At 39.0% G+C, this 20422-nt stretch overlaps 6 protein-coding genes across 7 annotated transcripts in view; 2 read left to right on the top strand and 4 right to left on the bottom strand.

The window, feature by feature from the left end:
- Positions 1–1509: 1509 nt before the first annotated feature.
- On the bottom strand, positions 1510–4101 carry folr (folate receptor). Its single transcript, XM_008309816.3, has 5 exons — positions 3925–4101; positions 3057–3189; positions 2729–2917; positions 2406–2541; positions 1510–1809 (listed from the first exon to the last, which is right to left on the bottom strand). The coding sequence occupies exons 2-5, from the start codon at positions 3183–3185 to the stop codon at positions 1535–1537; spliced, it is 729 nt and encodes a 242-aa protein (XP_008308038.1). The 5' UTR covers positions 3186–3189; positions 3925–4101; the 3' UTR covers positions 1510–1534.
- Positions 4102–4569: 468 nt separating this feature from the next.
- Positions 4570–6734, top strand: anapc15 (anaphase promoting complex subunit 15). The gene is made up of 5 exons (XM_008309814.3): positions 4570–4701; positions 5280–5401; positions 5901–5960; positions 6286–6426; positions 6586–6734. Exons 2-5 carry the CDS (start codon positions 5282–5284, stop codon positions 6631–6633), a joined length of 369 nt encoding a protein of 122 aa, XP_008308036.1. The 5' UTR covers positions 4570–4701; positions 5280–5281; the 3' UTR covers positions 6634–6734.
- Positions 6735–7277: 543 nt separating this feature from the next.
- tomt (transmembrane O-methyltransferase) lies at positions 7278–10630 on the bottom strand. Its single transcript, XM_008309813.3, has 4 exons — positions 10271–10630; positions 10001–10197; positions 9107–9229; positions 7278–8001 (listed from the first exon to the last, which is right to left on the bottom strand). The coding sequence occupies exons 1-4, from the start codon at positions 10530–10532 to the stop codon at positions 7804–7806; spliced, it is 780 nt and encodes a 259-aa protein (XP_008308035.1). The 5' UTR covers positions 10533–10630; the 3' UTR covers positions 7278–7803.
- A 3056-nt stretch (positions 10631–13686) lies between these two features.
- sfrp2l (secreted frizzled-related protein 2 like) lies at positions 13687–16510 on the bottom strand. Its single transcript, XM_008309812.3, has 3 exons — positions 15447–16510; positions 14314–14394; positions 13687–14188 (listed from the first exon to the last, which is right to left on the bottom strand). The coding sequence occupies exons 1-3, from the start codon at positions 15979–15981 to the stop codon at positions 13773–13775; spliced, it is 1032 nt and encodes a 343-aa protein (XP_008308034.1). The 5' UTR covers positions 15982–16510; the 3' UTR covers positions 13687–13772.
- A 1155-nt stretch (positions 16511–17665) lies between these two features.
- The window catches only part of lamtor1 (late endosomal/lysosomal adaptor, MAPK and MTOR activator 1), a 3876-nt gene continuing 1119 nt past the window's right edge, over positions 17666–20422 (top strand). The window contains 4 exon segments of the mRNA XM_008309809.3: positions 17666–17900; positions 19198–19337; positions 19428–19505; positions 20340–20422. Of these exon segments, the coding sequence (XP_008308031.1) occupies positions 17862–17900; positions 19198–19337; positions 19428–19505; positions 20340–20422 (340 nt within the window). The 5' untranslated portion in view covers positions 17666–17861.
- lrrc51 (leucine rich repeat containing 51) overlaps positions 19414–20422 on the bottom strand; it is a 7365-nt gene continuing 6356 nt past the window's right edge. For both annotated transcript variants that reach the window (XM_008309810.2, XM_008309811.3), the window contains exon 6: positions 19414–19610. In XM_008309810.2, coding sequence (XP_008308032.1) covers positions 19604–19610 — 7 coding nt within the window. In that variant the 3' untranslated portion in view covers positions 19414–19603. The remainder of the gene's footprint in view (positions 19611–20422) is intronic.

Below are 20422 nucleotides of genomic sequence, written 5' to 3'. Positions count from 1 at the left end.
GCTGAGTTTGGGAGCTGTACACCCTTGTATATATATAAAGTAACGCAATTTTGACTATATATTTTCCAATGCATTATTGATGCTTTTTTTCCATTTTCACGCTGTTGTTTCCTAACCATTTATGAGTAATGAATAAGGGGGGGGAAATACAAATTGTGACCAGTTTCCTTGTAAAATACTGCAACACCATGCACTTCTAGTGGTCAATTATGATGAGAGATTTCTTTGGTGGAAATGTTGTCACAGATTGTCACAGAAATGCAGTCACAGATTAAGTTAAAGATTAAAATGTTATTTGACTCCACATTTAAACAAATGTGTCGGATTATGCATAGTGGCATAATTACTGAGCAAATTTAATAAGACACTCGCATGCAGAGGCACTCCTCTTTGCTCAAATATATGTCTTGGAGGGAGAGAAAAGTTGAAAAGTTAAGAGTTCACAGCTGAACATGCAGTCAAGTTGCACGGTCACACACTTTAGAATAAAAACAAAGAAAGAAAGAAAGAAAGAAAGAAAAAAAGCATTAACTGCATCAGTTTATCCTAAAGATAAATTCGTTAGACCTTGACATCTAGGTTAAACGATGGAGACGCAATGCTGTATAGTATATCTATATCAATTTTATTTTTGATAAGCTAAGGTCATGCATAATCTAATCAACCAAGTTAATCCCAAGGCAAAAACACGTGGCATTCACACACACACACACGCAAACACACACACACACAAACACACCCCATAATTACCATGCTCGGTCCGAGTGCAGAAAACCAATTTTCCTTTAGACAGATCCTGGTTCAGATTTACAGTTTCTTGAGGTTGTAAAGAGGTTATTAAGAAGATCCAAGGACTGCACTTAGGAGTACTGCCATCCAAGAGCTCAGCAGCATGTGGTGTGTCGTTTCGTGCCTTATTCGGGGACGCATAAAAACGAGAAAAGAATCGTAGCTGTTGAAGATCTTTGTGAAGGGGTCTTTCATCAATTGCTGCAAGTATATCGGCGTTGTCTGGTGGAATAAGCTACCAAGCACCACGAGAACGGGGGCATCCCCTACCAAGCACCACGAGAACGGGGGCATTAACGGGCGCCTATTCAGAGAGCACCTCCTGTTCTAGCACTTTCCCATACTTCCCTTCTCCTTCTGCAGTTATCTGTACCCTAGTTAAGAAGTCCCACTTTACTAAATGGCTGTCTATTTTCAGGAGCTCCTCGATGTAGCTTAAGTGTTCATTCTTGTTACTAAATGGCTGTCTATTTTCAGGAGTTCCTCGATGAAGTGTTCATTCTTTTTTTTACAAGTCGCTTTGGATAAAAGTGTCTGCTAAATGCACATCCAGTTTATAATACACACCTACAATTTCTTCTAATATTTTTTACACAAAGTGTCACTGCAAGATAACTTTAAAAATGTAGTCAAATGAAGAGAGGACGAGACAGAAAGACATGAAGACAGCTTAAAGTCACACCAACCAGGGTCAGGAGCACAAGACAACACAAGACAATTGTTATCGTGTTTATCGGATTTTATTTTAGGACATCGTCATAGCCAGAGACGCAGCAGCCAGGGAAAGGATTGATGTCAAGGTAAAGCTCGGCATTTGCAGTGCACTGTTGAGGTAATACTCGGCTACTTTTCGGTTGGGATTTTCTCCAGAGAACCACAGCTGCATGCAGCGGCCAGAGGTTTTGCTGTGGGTGGTGTACAAGTAGGAGTTGGACCAAATTTGTTCACACATAGACTTGGGTGTGGGGTAAAAATCAGTCCACTTTCTGCACTTGGCACCAGCAGGGCAGTGATTAAAACCTGAAATGTAGAGATAATGACAGAAAATTGTCAATGCACGTATTTTTGGTGTCCACATACAAATTGATGTGCCTAGGGTGATGCTTAATCTGTTAGCCTGTTAGCCTGGAGGTATACTGGTGAGACATAGTTATCATATTACTAAACACTGCAGTAAAGTAAATACAGTATGTTGTGTTCAGGGTGCAAAGGAATCTTGGAAAATAGAAGGTAATTCCTCTTGGATTCATAATTTAAGCAATCGTTTACCTAAATTGCTGCTGTTTTAATTACTAGTGTATGTGTTTTTATAAAATAAAAAGGGGATGGAAGCATAGACAGACTGTAAAGCACACACATGTGATTCACATTCCACTGCGAATGATGTAATTGTCACACGTTGTCACGTGCAACATTCGCTACATGCTCATGTCACGTGCCATGTTTCGCTTTTCTTCAGCTCTAAATGTGATCTTAATTTACAATACAGCGAATTGAACAATATAGATTAAAACGAATATTTTGCACATAATACAAAAGAAAGATTTTAGGGGAGGAATCAAGATGCTTCACAACCTTTTTACCTTGTGTATTTATGCAAAGTACTTTGTATTCACCTGAATTCCAGTTCCATCCCGTGTGCCAGTCAGACTTGCAGGTGAAATCATCTTTACAGTCCTCCCACCAGCTGTGGCAATCCTCCATACATAGGGGGACATCCACTATGCGCTCCTTGCGCCAGCTCTGATCCACCTGAACAAAAATGTCCAACAATATTTTAGGTTTTTACAGAAGATTTAGTATTTAGTATACAACTTCGTGGAGAGCTTTGTTATTACATCACAACAACAAAAAACACTGGCTGTATGGACCTTTGACATAATGTTTTTTGCTGCCATCTAGTGTTTGGATAAAATTGTAACAAATGCACAGTACACACTTCTTGTATCCAGGGGCCCAAGTGTGGTGAACACTCGTAGAAGCAAGTGTCCTGGATGAAATGCTTCTTGCATTTTGGGCTCATGGAACCACAGTGATTCCAGTTGAAGTTGTACAGGTAGGAGTTGTCACTGTGGGCCTCCTCGCTGGTGTTGGCTGTGCAACATGCATTATTTTTCCAGGGCGCACACTGAAGAAGAACATTAGAACATCAGATCACTTCTATACTTTTAATCTCATCTTAACATTAAGTGAAAGCTAACGTAATGTTATCAAGACACCCAGCGGGGTACATGTCAGCTGTTCTTTGGACTGACTTAATAAATTACCTGATTGTAGAGTAGACCCTCAGGTCCAGGACTTGTTTTGTGGTGCTTGGCGTCCATGCACATGTTGAGTTTGTCCAGTGAAAGTGTGCCACTGGAGAAGGCTAGTATTAAGGTGAATATGGCCCACATGACTCTGTAGGCAGAAGGCATTGTTGTGCATTAAATTAGGTTTTTCAAAAAAATGCTTGAAAAATAAAATATGATTGATGGAATGAGGGTTAACATTTTAAAAGTAGGTGGTTAACATTAAACCTCTAAAACACACGTGTCAAACTCAGGCCCGGTAACGCATAAGCGGATGAAAATGGATGGATGGAACAAGGTTATTAATTTTTTAAATAATTTAACAACCTTTTTGAATACTCTAGAGACATTAGACCCAATAATTCCTGGTCATGTGTTTATAATATTAAGCTTTGGTTGTTCCAGATTCAATGTTTATGCAAAACTAAAGTTTTTTTTCCGTATGAACACATTTTACATTATATATCTGGACAGAAGGGAAAACATGCACAATTGCTGTCAATCTTTCAATAAATATTAAGTTAGGCCCACAACTTTGTTCCAGGTTTTAATTTTGGCCCACTGTGAATGTGGGTTTGACCTACAAAATCTCAGAATGTTTTTAAGAGTCAGAGTTTAGGGAGAATTTAGAAACCAATCCCAACAACTGCGTGTAGACTTCATCAAATCCATTCGTTGTTTTTAATGGTTTTGGTAACAGACAGAAATACAGTCAGAAAGAGCCAAAATACCTGAATATAACAGAATCATTCAAGCCATTGTAAAGAACATTCAACAGAATCATTCAAGCCATTGTAAAGAAAACATGTAAAGAACATTCGTTCTTAATGAACAGTCACGTTACCTTGTTGGATGTCTGTAATGTTCTCTCTGCTGTCCCTGTGGTGATTCTCGTACAAATTGTGTCTTCAGTTATCTTCTATACACTGGATTAGACTAAACTAAAATGAGAAGACACACATCTGTGCATGTGTGTGTCTCTGTGTTTGTAAGTCTCACCAGCCGGTTAATGAAAAATATGCCGGGCCATAAAAAAGCTACAGAGTTTAAAGTCCGACTCTCATGACCATGTGATATATTTTAGTGCGTGGGTCGTATCCTTAGTTAAATTGTATCCTAATCTAAGGGGAGTTTGTCTTATCTCAAGGTCACACACACACAAATGGCACTGTGACCTAAGTGGGATTCTGAAATCTCTGAATTATAATCCATTACAATCACGCCATGTGAGCAAGGGTTGAGTTTCTTTTAAGCAATCAATTTTAAATTCAAATTCAATTAAAAATAAGTTGTGTAGTTGATCATCTATCACGCTTTTTAATTATTTTAAATAATTATATAAAGGAGCAGTACTGTACAACCCTTGTGCAGTACTGCTACAATGTTTTAATGTTTACATATTCAAAATATGTGAAAAACTTCCATAAAGAATATAAAANATATATATATATACATACATATTTATACCTAACCGTTCATTAGTTTGCCACTTTAACGCCAGCGGAACCTTTACGTCGTGACTTCACCAAAGGGGACTTTTTAAAAGAGAACACCAGTGTTTCCGGTTAACTTGTTTTGAATTTTAGTTAGATTTGGAGCGTGGATTTGACGGTTAAAACAGGTACGGGTACATTCTACTTAATTAATTAAACATGGCACTATTTTATATCACATCGTCTGTTAAGAACAACCCCGGACTTTCAATTTTGTTTTACTCGTTTTCTCTGTTGCACAATAAGACAAGAGCCACTGGTAAAATACGTTCCTACACAGCGACACTATTCGGTTATTTAGCTTACTGTGCATCACTGAGTTTAAACGACGCCGTATAACCCTAAGACGTATAACATGAGACAAACATGGGCTTTTTTCAGCTCCCCTCTCCAGATGCGTAGACGCGATTAAAGCGTATTAACATTGTAATTCGGGGTTATTTGCAAGAATGTCGGCTTCCTTATGTTGAAACGCAACGTTTTCTCCGTAGTCCTCATTAATTCCATTTGCAATGTTTAGGTGTTTGCTTTCTTAAGCACAAACGGTTTTAATAGAGACCAAATGTTAAACACTATGACAAACATGACTATGAAAAGCAAACTGTACATTACTTTATAAAGGTGTTTAGAAATACAGAGGCACAAATAATACCTCTGTCTGTACATGTTACAACGTGAGTGACATTGTTTGTTGCGGTTGTGGCAGATATGTCCACGTTATTCCCATCTCTTTTCCCACGAATAACGGAGTCCCTGTGGTTTAACCTGGACCGACCCTGTGTGGACGAGACTGAGCTTCACCAGCAGGAACAGCAGCACCAAACTTGGGTAAACAACAACCCGACAGTCCTTCACTCCATTTACTATTATTGCCCCGTAGTTTGTTCATGGAGTGTTCAGAATTGAATATGACAGCAAGTCTTTGTAAAAAAATGTAAGAGGAATACTGCCTTAAAACATACTTGTATGTATTCTGTTTCGAGGGGACACACGGTTTGCTTTGCTTGTAACTTTTTAAGCTGTAAAAGAAAATCCAGGCCAAAGGGTTGAATACATTTAACTGGATTGCTAGTTAAATGTTAAACAAGTCACTTGTTTAACTACTGTAAGTAGTTTCCATTATCGTGTCATTCCATGTCTACACATCAGTGTCAAGTTTATTGTAGTAATTTACTGAAAGTTGATAGAAAACTTGAAAGATGTTCATCGTCAGTCAGCGGTTAAAACAAACCCATAAAAGCCTGAGGCTTGAGACAGCACATCACCGTCACATGACTGCACGTTGGTCATTACTCTGTACCATGCATGTGATTTTCTGTGCTTTCAGTTGCAGAGCATTGCAGAGAAAGACAACAACTTGATGCCCATTGGGAAACCTATTTTTGAGGTACAACATCCATACTTTTTTGTAATTAATATATAATTAACCTATTTGCACATCTCACAGTGTGAAAGGACCATGACATTTATTAAACTGTGCCAAAAATTCAATTAGGAAACTTGATGGTACTTCAGTTATTCAAACATTTTTTAATGGATTTTAATTTTTTTTTTTCATTTTTAATGATCAATTCATTGTTTACTTTGTAATAGACAAAAAATGCTTAAATGTCTTCACCCACGTTTTAATGATCAATTCATTGTTTACTTTTTACTGTAATAGACAAAAATGCATACATGTCTTCATCCACATCTTCATTTGATGAACTCAGGCAGGGTATGAAGAGGAGGATGAGGAGGACGATGAAGATGAGGAGGACAGCGAGGAAGACTCTGAAGATGAAGAAGACATGCAGGACATGGACGAGATGAATGATTACAATGAGTCCCCAGATGATGGCGAGATTAACGAGGTGAGTCCAGATATATTCTGCGAAAAATGTCTCCACGTTGAAGACATTTTAATTTACTGACATGGATTTCCTAATGGTTTTCTAATCTGACCTTTTCTAGTATAGTGTCAAAAGAATTCCTCCATCCAGATTAGTATTTTATTGTTTTATTGTTTTCAGGTGGACATGGAAGGAGCAGAACAAGACCAAGATCAATGGATGATTTAGGTGAAAAAAAAAAAATTAGCTTTTACCAAGTTTGCTCTTATTTTAAAAACCCAACTCCTGACCCTTGTATCTTGATGTTATTCTTCAGGTTAAAGTTGCATCAAAAGGTTGGACAGTAGATCTGACCAAGGTGATGCACATTGCGTTGATTATGTATGAGTGTTAAAGCTTTTGTGCATGTATGATGTGTATTATTTAATTTCTGGTTATCGACTATCATTACCAGACATCATCGTCGTGACTTCTGTCCTTTAAACTTCAACCTCATAATTTATCACGTGCAATTTCTGCAGAGTCTTCACAAGGCCGATGAAGCAGAAACTATTGTACAGTCAGCTTAAATTGTTTTTACTCGCGATGGAGGCTGTCTAATGTTTTACCACAAAGTCCGACAGTGTTTCACAGCATGTGAAATTATGTTTCTATTGGAATGTGACCAGTGACAGTAGCTTTTTGCGTTGTGTCATGAATGTGAATATTTAGACTGAATGAGAAGAGGCTTCAACTCTTATTAAAGTTATTTTGATAAAAAATATAATATACTGGGTTTTTGTAAACTGCACTGTTGAAGACATTTCTTGATTATAACAATAATCATTTTTAAAAAATGCTGTTTTTTCCAGTTGTTAGATTTTTTTTTTTTTTTTTTTTTTTTGATTCTCAAGAATTAAAAAAAGAAACTCACATTTAGTTGAATGCAAAAGCTCTTCAGGTCTGGTAAAGCAAACTGGGCAGTGTGGTTTTCTAACTTTTATTAGCTGAGAGGAAATATTCACACATGTGAAAAGTGAAAGTAAAAAGAACCAGAAAACAATTTAAACCAAGACTCTTAAATACAGGAGTAAGTCACAGGATTCTAGGTCAGATGTTATAATGTAAGACAAGGTCAGATAATAAAAACAAACTTGTCAAGTTAGCTCCCTCAGCTGAGCTGTGTCACATTTTTTAAACTTTTTTTTTTAAGTAGCTACTGTTAAAATATTAAAAGTTTCTTTCCTAAAACAAAAAAAACAATGACAAATGAAGTATGTTGTGACCAGGTATAAACCCTATAAAATCCCTAAAACCCTATAAGCGATCACAAATAGCTTTAACCCTGAGTTTTACAACTCTTTATTCCCTTTTAAAATGCTCAGTTCTGTAGCAGTGTGATATTCCTGTCCACATTATCTACTTGATTCCCTGGTACACCAGTTCCGCCATCCCATCTCGGATACCTTGGCTGTATTCAAGTGTGGCCCGGTGGATCTTCCACTCATACAGGCCACTCTTGCGGATGTGTCTGAGAAACTTCGGAGCGCCAGGAAACAGCACGTTGTCGGCTACGATCATCGAGCCTTTTCCTAGCAAACCGCAATCCTCCAGTAACTAAAACAAACACACACAAACAGGCAGTCCAGATTACTGTAAAATCAAACCAAAGTATAACGTACAAAATGCAGTTAGAGCTTTAGAAATATTATACAAAAAGTTTTCCATGTTTCGAGGACAGTTTTTATCTAGGGATGTCCGATATTAACTTTTTTACCAATATCCGATATGCTAATAGGCCTGGTAATATATATTTTTTATCTGTACAAACCATCGTATCAGTTGCTAGCACCAGCATTCGGCATAAAATCCCCTGATTATTAAAATATAAATTCATTAAATCGGCTGCGATGCTCTAGTGATTTTCACTTTCACATACAGCTGTTCATCCCCAAAACTATTTTTAGGGCATACGTTATTTGACGAAACCCAGACATTGCGTTGTCCGCATTGCAATTTCGAAAAAAAAAAAAAAAAAAAAGATTCTTATGGATTTTAGTTAATTAATAATATTGGTCGCCCGATATTATTAGACATCCTTATTTTCAACCATTCCAATATGGCGTTCAAGATTTCACCATTTTCACCGGGGGCCACATCAGCAATAGAGTTCCTGTTGAAGGGCCGGTTTTAAATGGAACACTGTATAGATCAGGGGGTCCCCAACTCCTGGTTCGTGGACCAGTACCAGTCCATAGGTCCTTTGGTACCAGCAGTGGGACCCAGTGAAGAAATTCTAATTTACTTCATTCAAAAAAAAAAAAAAAATTCCATTTACTTTCTTTATTTGACGATAATCTGGCAATATTTTAAAATAAAAGTCATTCAGACTTTGATACAAACCGAATAGAGTCTGATTTAGATGTAGCCCCTCCATAACAGACTAATACATGTATCTGCAAAAAACTTTTAATTTCATAGGTTGATCAACTCTGATGCATGGACTTTATTAAATGCTTTTTAAGCTCCCGCGGGCCACACAAAATGGCTTGGCGGGCAGAATTTGGCCCCCGGGCCTTGAGTTTGACACGTATGCTATAGACCATTAGGTCTATGTAGTAACCTGTCGTCGCCTTGGAGGGGAAAGAGGAAGTATTGCCATACTTGTTTTTTTTTCATTTACACTTGAAAACCCCTGTTTGGTATGACATTTTATTGTTACCTGGAGATCAGGGCTGTAGCATTTCTTCCAGTGATCCATAAAGACAAAGTCCAGCCTTTCTATTCCATAGTCCGAACGAAGGCGAGGGATTACCTCATCAGATGGATTCACAATGAGTTCCACCTTTAGGACATGCAATAGATAATGTCATCGATCATCAATGTCATTTACGACTTCTGAGTGAAATGAAATGGCTAGTCGTGATGCGGCGCGGTGTGCAATTATTAAACACAAATCACCATGGTCACAAGAGATAAATCCATATCGCAAATCGGATTCACGTGTAATAAACAAATTCATGGTTTAATATGTTGAAAATGGAGATTAATTTGTTAGATGCTAAACATGGCAGAGGGCAGGGTTCTTTAACCTTACTATTGCCACCAGGGGGCATTCATTGGATTTGGGTGTAAATAATATTTTTTTCTGATTTGAATTTTTCCAGTTTCATTGATATAATAGCCGCTAAGTAGATGTTATAATATGTATTCGAAAGAACATAAATTGACTAAACAGGGATATTAGCTCAGTATCACATAGCATTAGCTTAGTATTATTTCTTTTTATTCTCAAGCATATCTATTTACTTTGCCAATGGTTTATTATTAATAAAACAACAACGCTTACTTCAGCGTTGATCCAGTAAATATTAACTCGACTAAACCTTTATGGCTTGCGTGCATGTCTCCTGATATTTTAAAAACACCAATAACTCCTGCAGTCATTTGTAATTTTCTTAAAATGTTTACATAAACTCGTACCTGTGTTAATGTATGATCGAGCTAGCATACTTTTCTTAAAATGTTTACATAAACTCGTGGCTGACCTGTGTTAATGTATGATCTAGCTAGCATATGCTGTTAAAATGATGTAAATAAATTTACGTTGACGCACCGTGTCATCGTCAAACCCTGCCAGGCGGATGATTTTTTCAGCAATGACAGCATTTCTCTGGTCCATCTCGACACTGTAAAGTCTGGCTCCCAGTGGCAGAGCTCGTGCAATTCGTATGGTGCTGTACGCGCAGTGTGTCCCTAGCTCCAGCACAGTCAGAGGACTCTGCTCCACCAGTAGCCGGTCCAGGATTTTCCCTAACCAGACACACAAACTCCCATCAGAACGTGTTGAATGGGTTTTTACTGTGCAGTAAAAATGTCACCTCACCTTTTTTAGGCCCAATGTTGCTGATGAACTCCACCTTGCTGCACCATGCATCAAAGGCGTCCAGGATGCTCTCAGGGTCTCCTGGTGTAGCCTGAGTGAGAACGTACTGGAAGGCCCGCTCCTCTCGACTCAGACCAGTGACGCAGTCCTTCCATATTCTGACCAGGAAGGCTCGATAGAACAGCACAAAGTAGAACCGGTACCTGATGATCAGCGTCAGCAGGAGGGGGAGAAAAGCCAGAGCAATGGCAGGAGACACCATCCTGACTCATGGAGACAACGAGACACTCAAATGAAGTACTGTATATTCTCACAGTTCACCTTAAACCAGTGGTTCTCAAATGTTTTCTGTCATGCCTTCCCTTGGAGACAGAAACGTTTTTTGAGAACCTGATAACATGTTTTAGGTTATCAGGTTAAATTATTATTAATTTTAATTAATTATTAATAATACAATAATTATTAATAATATTATATGAATATAATATTATAATATTAATATATATAATATATATTATAATAATATATATATATAATATTATAATATTAATTATATATTATTAATAATATAATAATAATAATTACAATTAATAATTAATTTAATTATTATTAAATTAAATTGAACATTATGTTTTATGTTTTATCTGTACAGACCGCTGTGTGAGTTGCTGCCCCCTAGTGACTGGAGGCTTGTTATCATTTAAGCATTACAGCAGTGTCCAGCGTGCCATAACCACTTATGTCCAGAGTGCCATATTCCATTGGAAGCACCTCTCCCCTCCCTCTCCCCCCCAACATCTCACACCTCCCCCCCCTACAATTTGAGAAGTACTGCCTTAAACACAAAAATCCACAAAACATTGGTTCTTACAGATATGGTTTTGACTATTTGTCACGAAACTCAAATCAAAAAGCCAAGGGCCTCAACATAAACTCTCTGTGAAATTTGTATGTTGCCAAACTGCTGCATTAATCTCCATCCATCCATCCATCCATCCATTTTCATCTGCTTATTGGTTACTGGGTCACAGCGGCAGCAGTCTCCATGACCGCCACCCAAATCACACTGCACCGTACCAACCCCCCTGAACCTTCCTGCAGGTGGTGAGTCCACTGGAAGGTACCAACTGCCCTAACCGGGATTCAAACTTGCCCAGGAGGTGAACCCTGGGGTTCAAAATGCTAATTAATTCTGGAAAAAAACTTCCACAGAATAACTTTGCTGGGCCAAAGCGCCACAAAATGCTAATATTTTTTCTTGTTAAAACATTTTTATTTAACCAAACTTTTGAGTGTTAATTAACCAAAAACAAGGTAAATCCTTTTCTTCGGCCCCTAAAAAAACCCATGTAATTAGCAAGTACCAGCGTTGTATTGCTATAACCATTACTAGAAAGTGACCATAGCACATTACCCTCCTCATATATCTCTTTATTTACCTTTATAAACAGAAAGACTCACCTGTTTTCTCAACTGTGAATGGACGTAGGTAATGTCTTCAGCTGAGCCCAGAGCTAAAAGACTCGAGTCGTGTGTGTGTTTCCGGTGAGTGTCGAGTTGGAGAGAAGGTACGAGACCTGGGCATACCGTATGAATAATTCACTGAACAGGATGTGCATGTGAGTGAAATTATTTTGTTATTTCATTTCAGAAAGAGCTACAGATGGCACCAGTGGCCCTGGTATGGTATTAATACCTTTCATTTCTTTAAACAGTTTTCACAAGGTTTGACAGCAAGATGGAAAGCTAAAGGGAGAGATAGAGAGGTGAGAGAGAAAGAGAGAGAGAGAGAGTAGAGAGAAAAGGATATTTGATATGTCAAGTAAACAGCAGCAGCTGTGTGTCTGCGGGTTAGGGGAGTCTCATTTCCTTCACCGACTCATGATGACACAAGCTGGAAAAGCTGTAAATGAACAGGACACTGTAACGATTATTATTGTTCAATGCGTGACACGTTTTGAATGTTTTGGAGTGAAGTTTTAAATTTGTTTGTTCTTACCTAAAAATTCCTCAGATTAAGATTATGATTGAGGGTTGATACTGACGCTCCCCTTCCCAAAAAAAAAACAACTTCACTTTGGTTTGGTTTTGGAACTGCGGTGACTTCTGAGATGCAACAATGTCTTAAAAAAAATACAGACCACGGCCCACTTTTAGAAGTTGTTACATGGGATCTCCAAACACTTTTTTGGTGCGGTATATTGCAGAGGCGGGACCAAGTCATTGCTTTGCAAGTCACAAGCAAGTCTCAAGTCTTTGCACTCAAGTCCGAATCAAGTCTCAAGTCAAAATAGGCAAAGTCTGAATCGAATCCAAGTCAAGACTGAAAAGTGTCAAGTCAAGTCCCAAGTCCTGCCGTTTCTGTTTCGAGTCCTTTCGAGTCCTTCCACTCACTGCCACTCATTTTTTTGTTGACCATCTCGTAGTTTTTATATCCGAACAACACGATCTTTGGTATCATTTTCTCTAACCCGCGCATTGTTCGACAGCTCTTTCTCATTGGTTGTCCCGCAATTTGATTGGCTCGATATTATCGTGTCAAAACAACGTGGGTCTAATTTGATTGGATGTTGTGCCGGTTTTGGAGAAAGTATCAAGTCTTGTCGAGTCAAAGGGCTCGAGTCCAAGTGAAGTCACGAGTCATTGATGTTAAAAGTCCAAGTCGAGTTCCAAGTCTCTTTACGTTTTGTCAAGTCGAGTCTAAAGTCATCAAATTGATGACTCGAGTCTGACTCGAGTCCAAGTCATGAGACTCGAGTCCACACCTCTGGTATATTGTAAACATCAGGACACAGTAATCGCTAAATTGTGTTTTTTTATTCAACAAACATGTAATCTAGTCAATTGTGTTTCAAAGTATAACAATCAAAGTGTTTAGATAGCCCTAAAATACAAGAAAATCGTACAAATACCAAAAACCGTCAGGCGTGGGCAAACTTTGGGACTCGCGGGCCACAAATGGAATCCTAACATTTGACATGGTGGCCGGGTCAGGAGCAGATAGATGGAGCGTTGGTGTGACGATAAATGACATGTAATAAATGTCATGCATAAAGGATAACATGCTAAAATGCTTTTGGCCTTCTCTATGCCATCTATTGGGGAAATGTGGGCATTGCAAGGAAAAGGCAGAAGTGTAATGATAATATAAATTAATAACGCAAATGTGGACAAGTTTGGTGGGCCAGATTAAAAGGCCAAACAGGCCGCATCTGGCAGTTTGCCCATGCCTGCTCTATGTACATACATTTACAGAACAAAATACACTGTAGTTCCACATTTGATACAACAGCCTCTGTGTGCTACAAGTAGAAGCAAAAAAGTTTAGCAAGTTGATGAAACCGTGTTTCGAACTGTGATTAAAATTTATTTTTTTAAAGTTTTAACTATAGTGATTATGGAATTTTTAAAAAAAATTTTTTAAAGTCATTGCTTCTGTTGTCTTCTTTTGCTCATTCTCTGGAGTTTTTCAAGAGTTCCCGTTCAAAGAAGCCAAGCAAAACTACACCACTGGACAAGGCTTTTTAAGGAGCGCTCGGATGAATTTCTTTAATTCTTTGTCCTCTCTGGTCCATCGCACCAATCGAGTCACCACCAGCCTTCCCTCTTCCGCCTGAGCCAGGGCCAGGTACCATCCACTATATACCCCATCTCCATCCTTTCCTCCTTTGGCTGTTTCTTCATCCGTCTGTTTCTCTTCCGGGTCTCCGTTTTTGTTACTGTCCGTTGAGTCCAAACCAGGACAAGTACAGAGGCCTCCTTCCTGCAGCCACAAAGCATTGTGCGCCATTGCACCTCCGATCCCTTCGGCCCTCTCGGCGCCCCCCCCTGCCCATCTCAGGATGCGGCTGCGGGCCATAGGCACGAGCTGACGGTCCCCTCCCACTGTCGACACGCTGCCTAGACGCATCTTAAACGCTGTGACAGAGACAGAGAGGGCAGTTGAGGCGTCATTTCAGACACTGTCATCACTCTCCCCGGGTGATTAGATTCTTCTTGGAATTTAATTATTCTTCATTTACATTATCTACATCCGTTCTTACCATATGAACTGCGGCAAAAGTTTTCCTGAATGTCGGCCTCTCCTTCAGCAGCCAAACTGCAAGCATCACAGATGACACTACCTGGAAGATAAAAAACAAGGGGGTTATAAAAAATTAGTATCTGACAAGAGCGAACAGAAGTTCTGGCATGACACAGTATTTCGCGAATTAATTCCGGATAAAAAAGGGAGTGCCAGTTCTTCTGAAGAGAGATTGTAGGAAGTACAACAGTGTATACAGTCAGTGTTAGTGCTGGGAACCATCCTGGGACACACTCTCACTCAGGAGATTTTTTTATGCACAACAAAGCTGAGCGGAAATAGTAATTGAGTACTGCTACTACTAGTTTAGGCTTGTCCTTTAATAATAATAATAATTTTAACTTTATTGATCCCACAATTGAGAAATTCTTGTGTTAACAGCAGTTATCTTGTGTTTTTTTTTTTGACACAATCCACAATTTGACCTAAAATTGAACAAGGGCGCCAGGTTAGGAGCAGACAGATGAAGCATTCGTGTGAACTAAGATAAATGAAGTGTAAACCGTCATGCATAAAGTCTTAAATGCTAAAATGCTTTTGTCATTTCCGCCATCTATTGGGGAAACGTGGGTATTGCAGGGAAAAGGCAGAAAGAAGACAGTTTTATTTTTACCTTATTTTGTTACAATGGCAAGGGGGGCCCAGAGGTCGAGGAATATTTATATCAACAAAAAATGTAAGATTTTTTGTTGTCACTGAACAGTCCTGTGTCAGTTATAGTACTAACTAACCATAAGTACTAACATTCAGGTGCAAAAAAAAAATAACTGTAGATAGTAGTATAAAGAAGTAGAAATAAATACAACAAGGCTAATGGCACATTGTTGAACATAGAGAGGTTGTCAGTGGACGTCCCTGTTGACAGATTTTTAGAAAAGAACAAAGTATTGCCGCATAAGTCACTTGATTATTCGAAAATGAGTTATTAAGAAAATGCAGATGAGTTCTTGTATCCGGACCTTCACTAAATAGTTTATACTTTTAAATGGAGTTGAGGAATCAAACACTGAAAAATATTTAGTTTTACGAAAAAAAAAATAATCAAAAAGTTAGACCGGTTTTTCGATATACCAAAATCGTTTGTCCACTGACCTTTGAGCGCCTCCTCCTGCCTAATGTCCTCTGCTGTCCATCCATCCTGCTCTCCGATTCCCGGGATGCAAAGCTCGGTTCCACCCGGGAACCGACTGCAATTGAACATCTCTGGCCACGGGAACCCAAAAGCGCTCATCACAGGCCCGCACCCGTCCCGCACCGCTTCGCACAAGCTCTTGCAGGGACTGAGCGGGCCGTTGAGCTCGGGCAGACACACGGGAGCGAAGAGAGAGCACAGAAACTTCTTGGTGTCCCGGTGGCAGAGCTTAGAGATCAGGGGCAGCCAGGCGGCCGACTGCTGCTGGGCCTCCCGCAGAGTGTCGTGGCCCAGCAAATTGGGGATCCGCATGTTCCTGTAGCCGATACCGTGGCACAGGGACAGGGTGCTCGGGATCGGTTTGCATACCGAACGGACCGAGGAACTGAAGCCGAGCGACGGCGGACCGAGCTGGTCCGGAACCACTGGGTCAGAAGTGCAGGGGTCTCCGAGCAAGAGCAGCAGGAGGTGCACGACAACAAAGAGCACACTCATTGTTCTCAGTCGGTAGATCTCGTCAAGTCAAGAGAACCTGCTGCTCCTGCTGCCTCTGAATGAACGCTCTGTCTGGACTTGACCGACCTGGAGGTGTAAACAAAGGGGTGTGTAGAGGAACCTTGGGGTAAATGAGAGGCCAGGCGCCTCCCAGTCATCGCCCCCTACACCTCATCAGACTGGCGTCTGCCTCCACCAGGGCCTCCACACACCTCCACACTCCAGTGTCAACGAGGGTCACAGACTCAAAACTTGTGAGCTGTTAGTATTTTAAGGCAATTACAACATTCATAAAAGATTTAACCTTCAATATATAAAATAGATATATAGATAGATAGAACTTTATTAATCCCTCAAAAGTCAGGTTCGGGAAATGAATGTTCCAGAAGAGTCGATAAAATACAAACAAGAGTAGTAGTAGTAGTAGTAAATAATAATTGTCGTTGTATGTGGTGTTGTTATTGCAATCTATATTATTCAATTGAATTAGAATGATGTATACTAAAGTATACCACATTATCTCTATATATGTATATGTTTATATAAGAAAAAAATATAATTATAATATATATATTGTTATGTGAACCTGTTAACCTGTTATACCTGTTATAGTTTAAATACATAAACAGTTTAAATAGATTATTGATAAACAGTTAGATATATAGCAGTTGCTATAGATATATTATTAGATAGGCTAGAGATTAGTTATACATAAACATATGTACATATATAGACACACATATATATACAGTATATTGTACACACCTAAACACACACTTACATATTTTCCATATGACCTATGTAAAATGTTACATTTTTAGAAATTCCCCCAAGACAAATGTTAACGTGAACCTAAATATTGGTTTCTGCCCATTTTAAATGGTGTTATTATTCTAATTTTACAGTAAAAATGATGCACAAAGTTTTACCGTTTTGATTTTTGTTACATTTACTGTAACTCTACTCGACGTTAACTGCTCTGTCATCATCCTCAGCCTGAGGGTGTAAACAGAGACTTTTATCTTCAACAGCACAGACAGACACAACAAGTCTTATCCTGTTTCCGTCTCTTGCTGAAGTCTGAGAGCTCACACTTGATCAACACCTTTAAATGCCACCTTAATCCAAAAGTGTTTCTATTCACACCTGGTTTTATATCTAAATAATTGGAGATAATTAAAAAATATTTTTTTATTGGAAATTGCTTTTTCATTGATAAAATAAACACATATTTTTTTCCCTATCCATTCCTTTCCATATTAGAAGGAAATAAGTAGCATTTTCACGTTTTTCCTTTAAAACACAATTATTTTGTCAATTCAAACATTAGCATTAACTTCTGTGTGCGTGTTCGTAGGTGCCATATTTTCTTTAATTACTGTTTGTATTATATTTTACCTTTTTAAATCGGCATTTTTATTGACTTTTTAAAACGTCGAAAAAACGTTTTTTTCCCCCTAACTTTAATCTCAGAATTACACGTTTTCTCGCAGAACGTAATATGGTCTTTTCAATCAACTTCATTATTGCGCAATTTAAGTCAGGATTTGGAGTTCCGCAGAGATAAGAGAGATTTTTAGGAGAACAGAAAACAATAAATACTCTACGTATTTATAATAGTGTAATGAATGTAAAATGAAGTACGTTTTCCCATATCACGTGACGGGGAACAGTCACCGGAAATGCTCTCTGTGTTGTTTCACCACAGCTGCTGTCATGTGATAGCTGTTCTGCTGGTCACAGTGGCTTCCTTCTACCTTTCGGATGAGGCCGGGCTAAATCACCCAGAGGACGCATTTTATGATTGTCTCGAAGGATAAACGTTTGAGACGGAGACCAGGGAAGCTGTGACTGTGTAGCTCCGGCCATTGGACGCTGCCATGGGCTGTTGTTGCAGCAACGAGGGCGAGCCCACAGAGGTTAGCTGTTAGCTGCTAGGTGGCTAAAAGTGTCTCGATAAATTCAGGACAGAGGGTTCGTGAAAGGTTCATTGCGAAATAATTTCCATGGCGGGCCTGTGCAATTTATTTTTTTCCCCCAAAATTTGGGATAAGAAACATTTCACTGTAAATAGGCATTGTTGTTTGTTTTTGTAAGAGCGAGGTTAGTTTGTGTACATCACCTGCTAACTAGCCGTAGCTCTGGTCCAGGCCTGATGTAAAACTGTCTTTGGAGTTAGAATCAAAAGGAAACAAAGATTCAAGCTCAAAAGAGCAGCCCACGTGACTGTTCAGAATAGAAATCCCCAAACTATAACTTTTGTATTATCAGAACATGTTAGACGTGGTATATTTAACTAATGTCGTGCCTTAAGAAATACTGTTTTTGAAGACTAACCTAAACTGCAAAGTATTCAGTGTTAGTTTTAGCAAACATGACATCTTAGGGATGTTTTCCTCGTCTCGGCATAATCAGTTATAACAGGAAGTCACTGAGACAGATTTGTGTTGTTATTTTTGTTTACTCTCAACTGTTCAGGCGGTTAGATGTGGTTCTTTTATGGTTTAGATGTCGAATTCTGTCACTGATAATTTATTATAACATTATAACAGATTTTTCATAAAAAAAAAGATTGTAGTGTAAATTATTCTGTCACTGATAATTTATTATAACAGATTTTTCATTAAAAAAAAGATTGTAGTGTAAATTGTTAACAACTCAATGAGATTTTTTTTTTAATCTTTTGGGTACTGGTTTTCATGCATGATTAAGGATTGCATGTATAAACACTACACACTGACTGATATGCACATTACAAATGACTTACTCCGCTGACACTGCCTCAACCACTGCAGAGTTTTAACACTGTTTGCTTCTGAGAAGAGATGCTCCAAAGCTATGCACTATTTTCTTGGCATGCCACTGGCAACCTTTTCCATATTCTGTGACATATTTTATGCCACTGGCAACCTTTTCCATATTCTTTGACATATCTTTTTATTACAGTTTAGCTTTTCATGTCGTCGAGAGCTTGAATTTGCATTGTGGAATTCAATCAAATGTATTTTGTAATCTACAGAAACCTTTGACACTGTGTAAAGAGAACTAGAAATGATTATTGAATCACACTGAGTCACAAGACAGCAAAATGGCCTAGGGTAGATTTATTGTATTTCAGAAATGAAAGTCAGTATGTAACTGTATATGTGAAACTAATGGGATTTGAATGAGCTTCCTCATTCTGACTGAACTCTTCTCTTGACTCCCGTCCAAAAGCCACTAATCCCTAATGCCATCCCCCACCCCAACCCGGTCAGCAAACCTCCAAATGGGACCGACTGGATCACCACCAATGTCCCCTCTGCGCGTACAGATGAACAGGCTCTTCTCACATCAATTCTTCACAAGACGGCACAGTAGGACAAAGTCAAGTTGTGTTCTGAGATTAGAAAGCAGCAGATCGAGTTTTTCCTCCAGTGAACCTTGCTGTTGTCATTCTCTTCCAGGAATATTATAGACGTGTCAGCAGCTGACTCGGTCATGATGGAGCAGCATGAGTACATGGACAAGGCTCGGCAGTACAGGTCTGTGGGCAAGCTGTTGCAGTAGTGGTTGTGAAAGGATGTTGCACCTCTGCTGAACTTGTGTTGTTTTTGTTTCCGCTGTGTTGCATAAAGGCGGGTCATTGTCTAAAAAGCAAAAAAAATCCAACAACGTTTTGATTAAACAATTACACAGTTTGGAAGCAAAAATTCTCACAGTTAAAGTATGGAGTTGGTGATGTCATGATACAGGGATGTTTTTCCACATCATAGAGTAGGAGCAAGTATCATTAGGAAGGAGGAGGTACCATTAAGAAGAAACTCCAGCATCATGCAGTTCCATCTGGAATAAGCAAATCATCCAACCTCTGTCAAGGTGGCCTTGACAAAAGCTATTGGTCTTATGGCGCGTTCTAGAAAACTGAAGTTTTTAAACCTCAGACAAGGAAAAATGCACTGGAATGTCACCCAAAACTGAAGTTTTTAAACCTCAGACAAGATGCAAACATCTTGCAAAATGCACTGGAATGTCACCCGATGTTGAAGGTTCTACTAGAAAACGGGAAAGCAAATTGGTTTCTCCCACTCCTGCGACTTTAAACAGGAATACAAATGTAGACATTTCTACATAAACAATCCAGGTATTAAAATATTGCGGTTAGCAATGTGTTTTTTTAAATTTAGGTTTGACTTTTTTCCGCCTGAAACGCTGTGAGCTCACACCGAGAACACTGCCAAGTGGAAAAAGCCAGATATCCCGGTTTTCTGAAATTCAGCATTAAATATTAGAGGTGGTGCCTCCGGAGCAAACTGCATTAAATAGTAGTCCATCAACACTAGCAACAATATTCTTATCTCTCTCTTTTGTTTTCCCAGCACAAAGCTGGCCATGTTGAGCAACACTCTATCCCAGAAGAAACCCCTCACGCTGCCGTCCCTCACCAGTCAGCCCCACCAAG

The sequence above is a fragment of the Cynoglossus semilaevis genome, chromosome 4 (assembly GCF_000523025.1).
Source record: "Cynoglossus semilaevis isolate Cse_v1.0 chromosome 4, Cse_v1.0, whole genome shotgun sequence".
Lineage (NCBI taxonomy): Eukaryota > Metazoa > Chordata > Actinopteri > Pleuronectiformes > Cynoglossidae > Cynoglossus > Cynoglossus semilaevis.
Note: the sequence above shows the minus strand (reverse complement) of the source record. Positions and strands in the feature narration are given on the sequence as shown.

Excerpts from the sequence above, each read along its gene's own strand:
- folr (XM_008309816.3), bottom strand. The coding sequence starts at position 3,185 with ATGTGGGCCATATTCACCTTAATACTAGCCTTCTCCAGTGGCACACTT. Across the intron at positions 2,918-3,056 it reads AGGGTCTACTCTACAATCAG|TGTGCGCCCTGGAAAAATAA; the intron begins GTAATTTATTAA and ends GTTCTTCTTCAG. Across the intron at positions 2,542-2,728 it reads TGGGCCCCTGGATACAAGAA|GTGGATCAGAGCTGGCGCAA; the intron begins GTGTGTACTGTG and ends ATTTTTGTTCAG.
- anapc15 (XM_008309814.3), top strand. The coding sequence starts at position 5,282 with ATGTCCACGTTATTCCCATCTCTTTTCCCACGAATAACGGAGTCCCTG. Across the intron at positions 5,402-5,900 it reads AACAGCAGCACCAAACTTGG|TTGCAGAGCATTGCAGAGAA; the intron begins GTAAACAACAAC and ends CTGTGCTTTCAG. Across the intron at positions 5,961-6,285 it reads TTGGGAAACCTATTTTTGAG|GCAGGGTATGAAGAGGAGGA; the intron begins GTACAACATCCA and ends TGATGAACTCAG.
- tomt (XM_008309813.3), bottom strand. The coding sequence starts at position 10,532 with ATGGTGTCTCCTGCCATTGCTCTGGCTTTTCTCCCCCTCCTGCTGACG. Across the intron at positions 9,230-10,000 it reads CAGGGTTTGACGATGACACG|GTGGAACTCATTGTGAATCC; the intron begins GTGCGTCAACGT and ends CATGTCCTAAAG. Across the intron at positions 8,002-9,106 it reads GCTACAGCCCTGATCTCCAG|TTACTGGAGGATTGCGGTTT; the intron begins GTAACAATAAAA and ends TGTTTGTTTTAG.
- sfrp2l (XM_008309812.3), bottom strand. The coding sequence starts at position 15,981 with ATGAGTGTGCTCTTTGTTGTCGTGCACCTCCTGCTGCTCTTGCTCGGA. Across the intron at positions 14,395-15,446 it reads GCAGGAGGAGGCGCTCAAAG|GTAGTGTCATCTGTGATGCT; the intron begins GTCAGTGGACAA and ends TTTATCTTCCAG. Across the intron at positions 14,189-14,313 it reads CTTTTGCCGCAGTTCATATG|CGTTTAAGATGCGTCTAGGC; the intron begins GTAAGAACGGAT and ends TCTCTGTCACAG.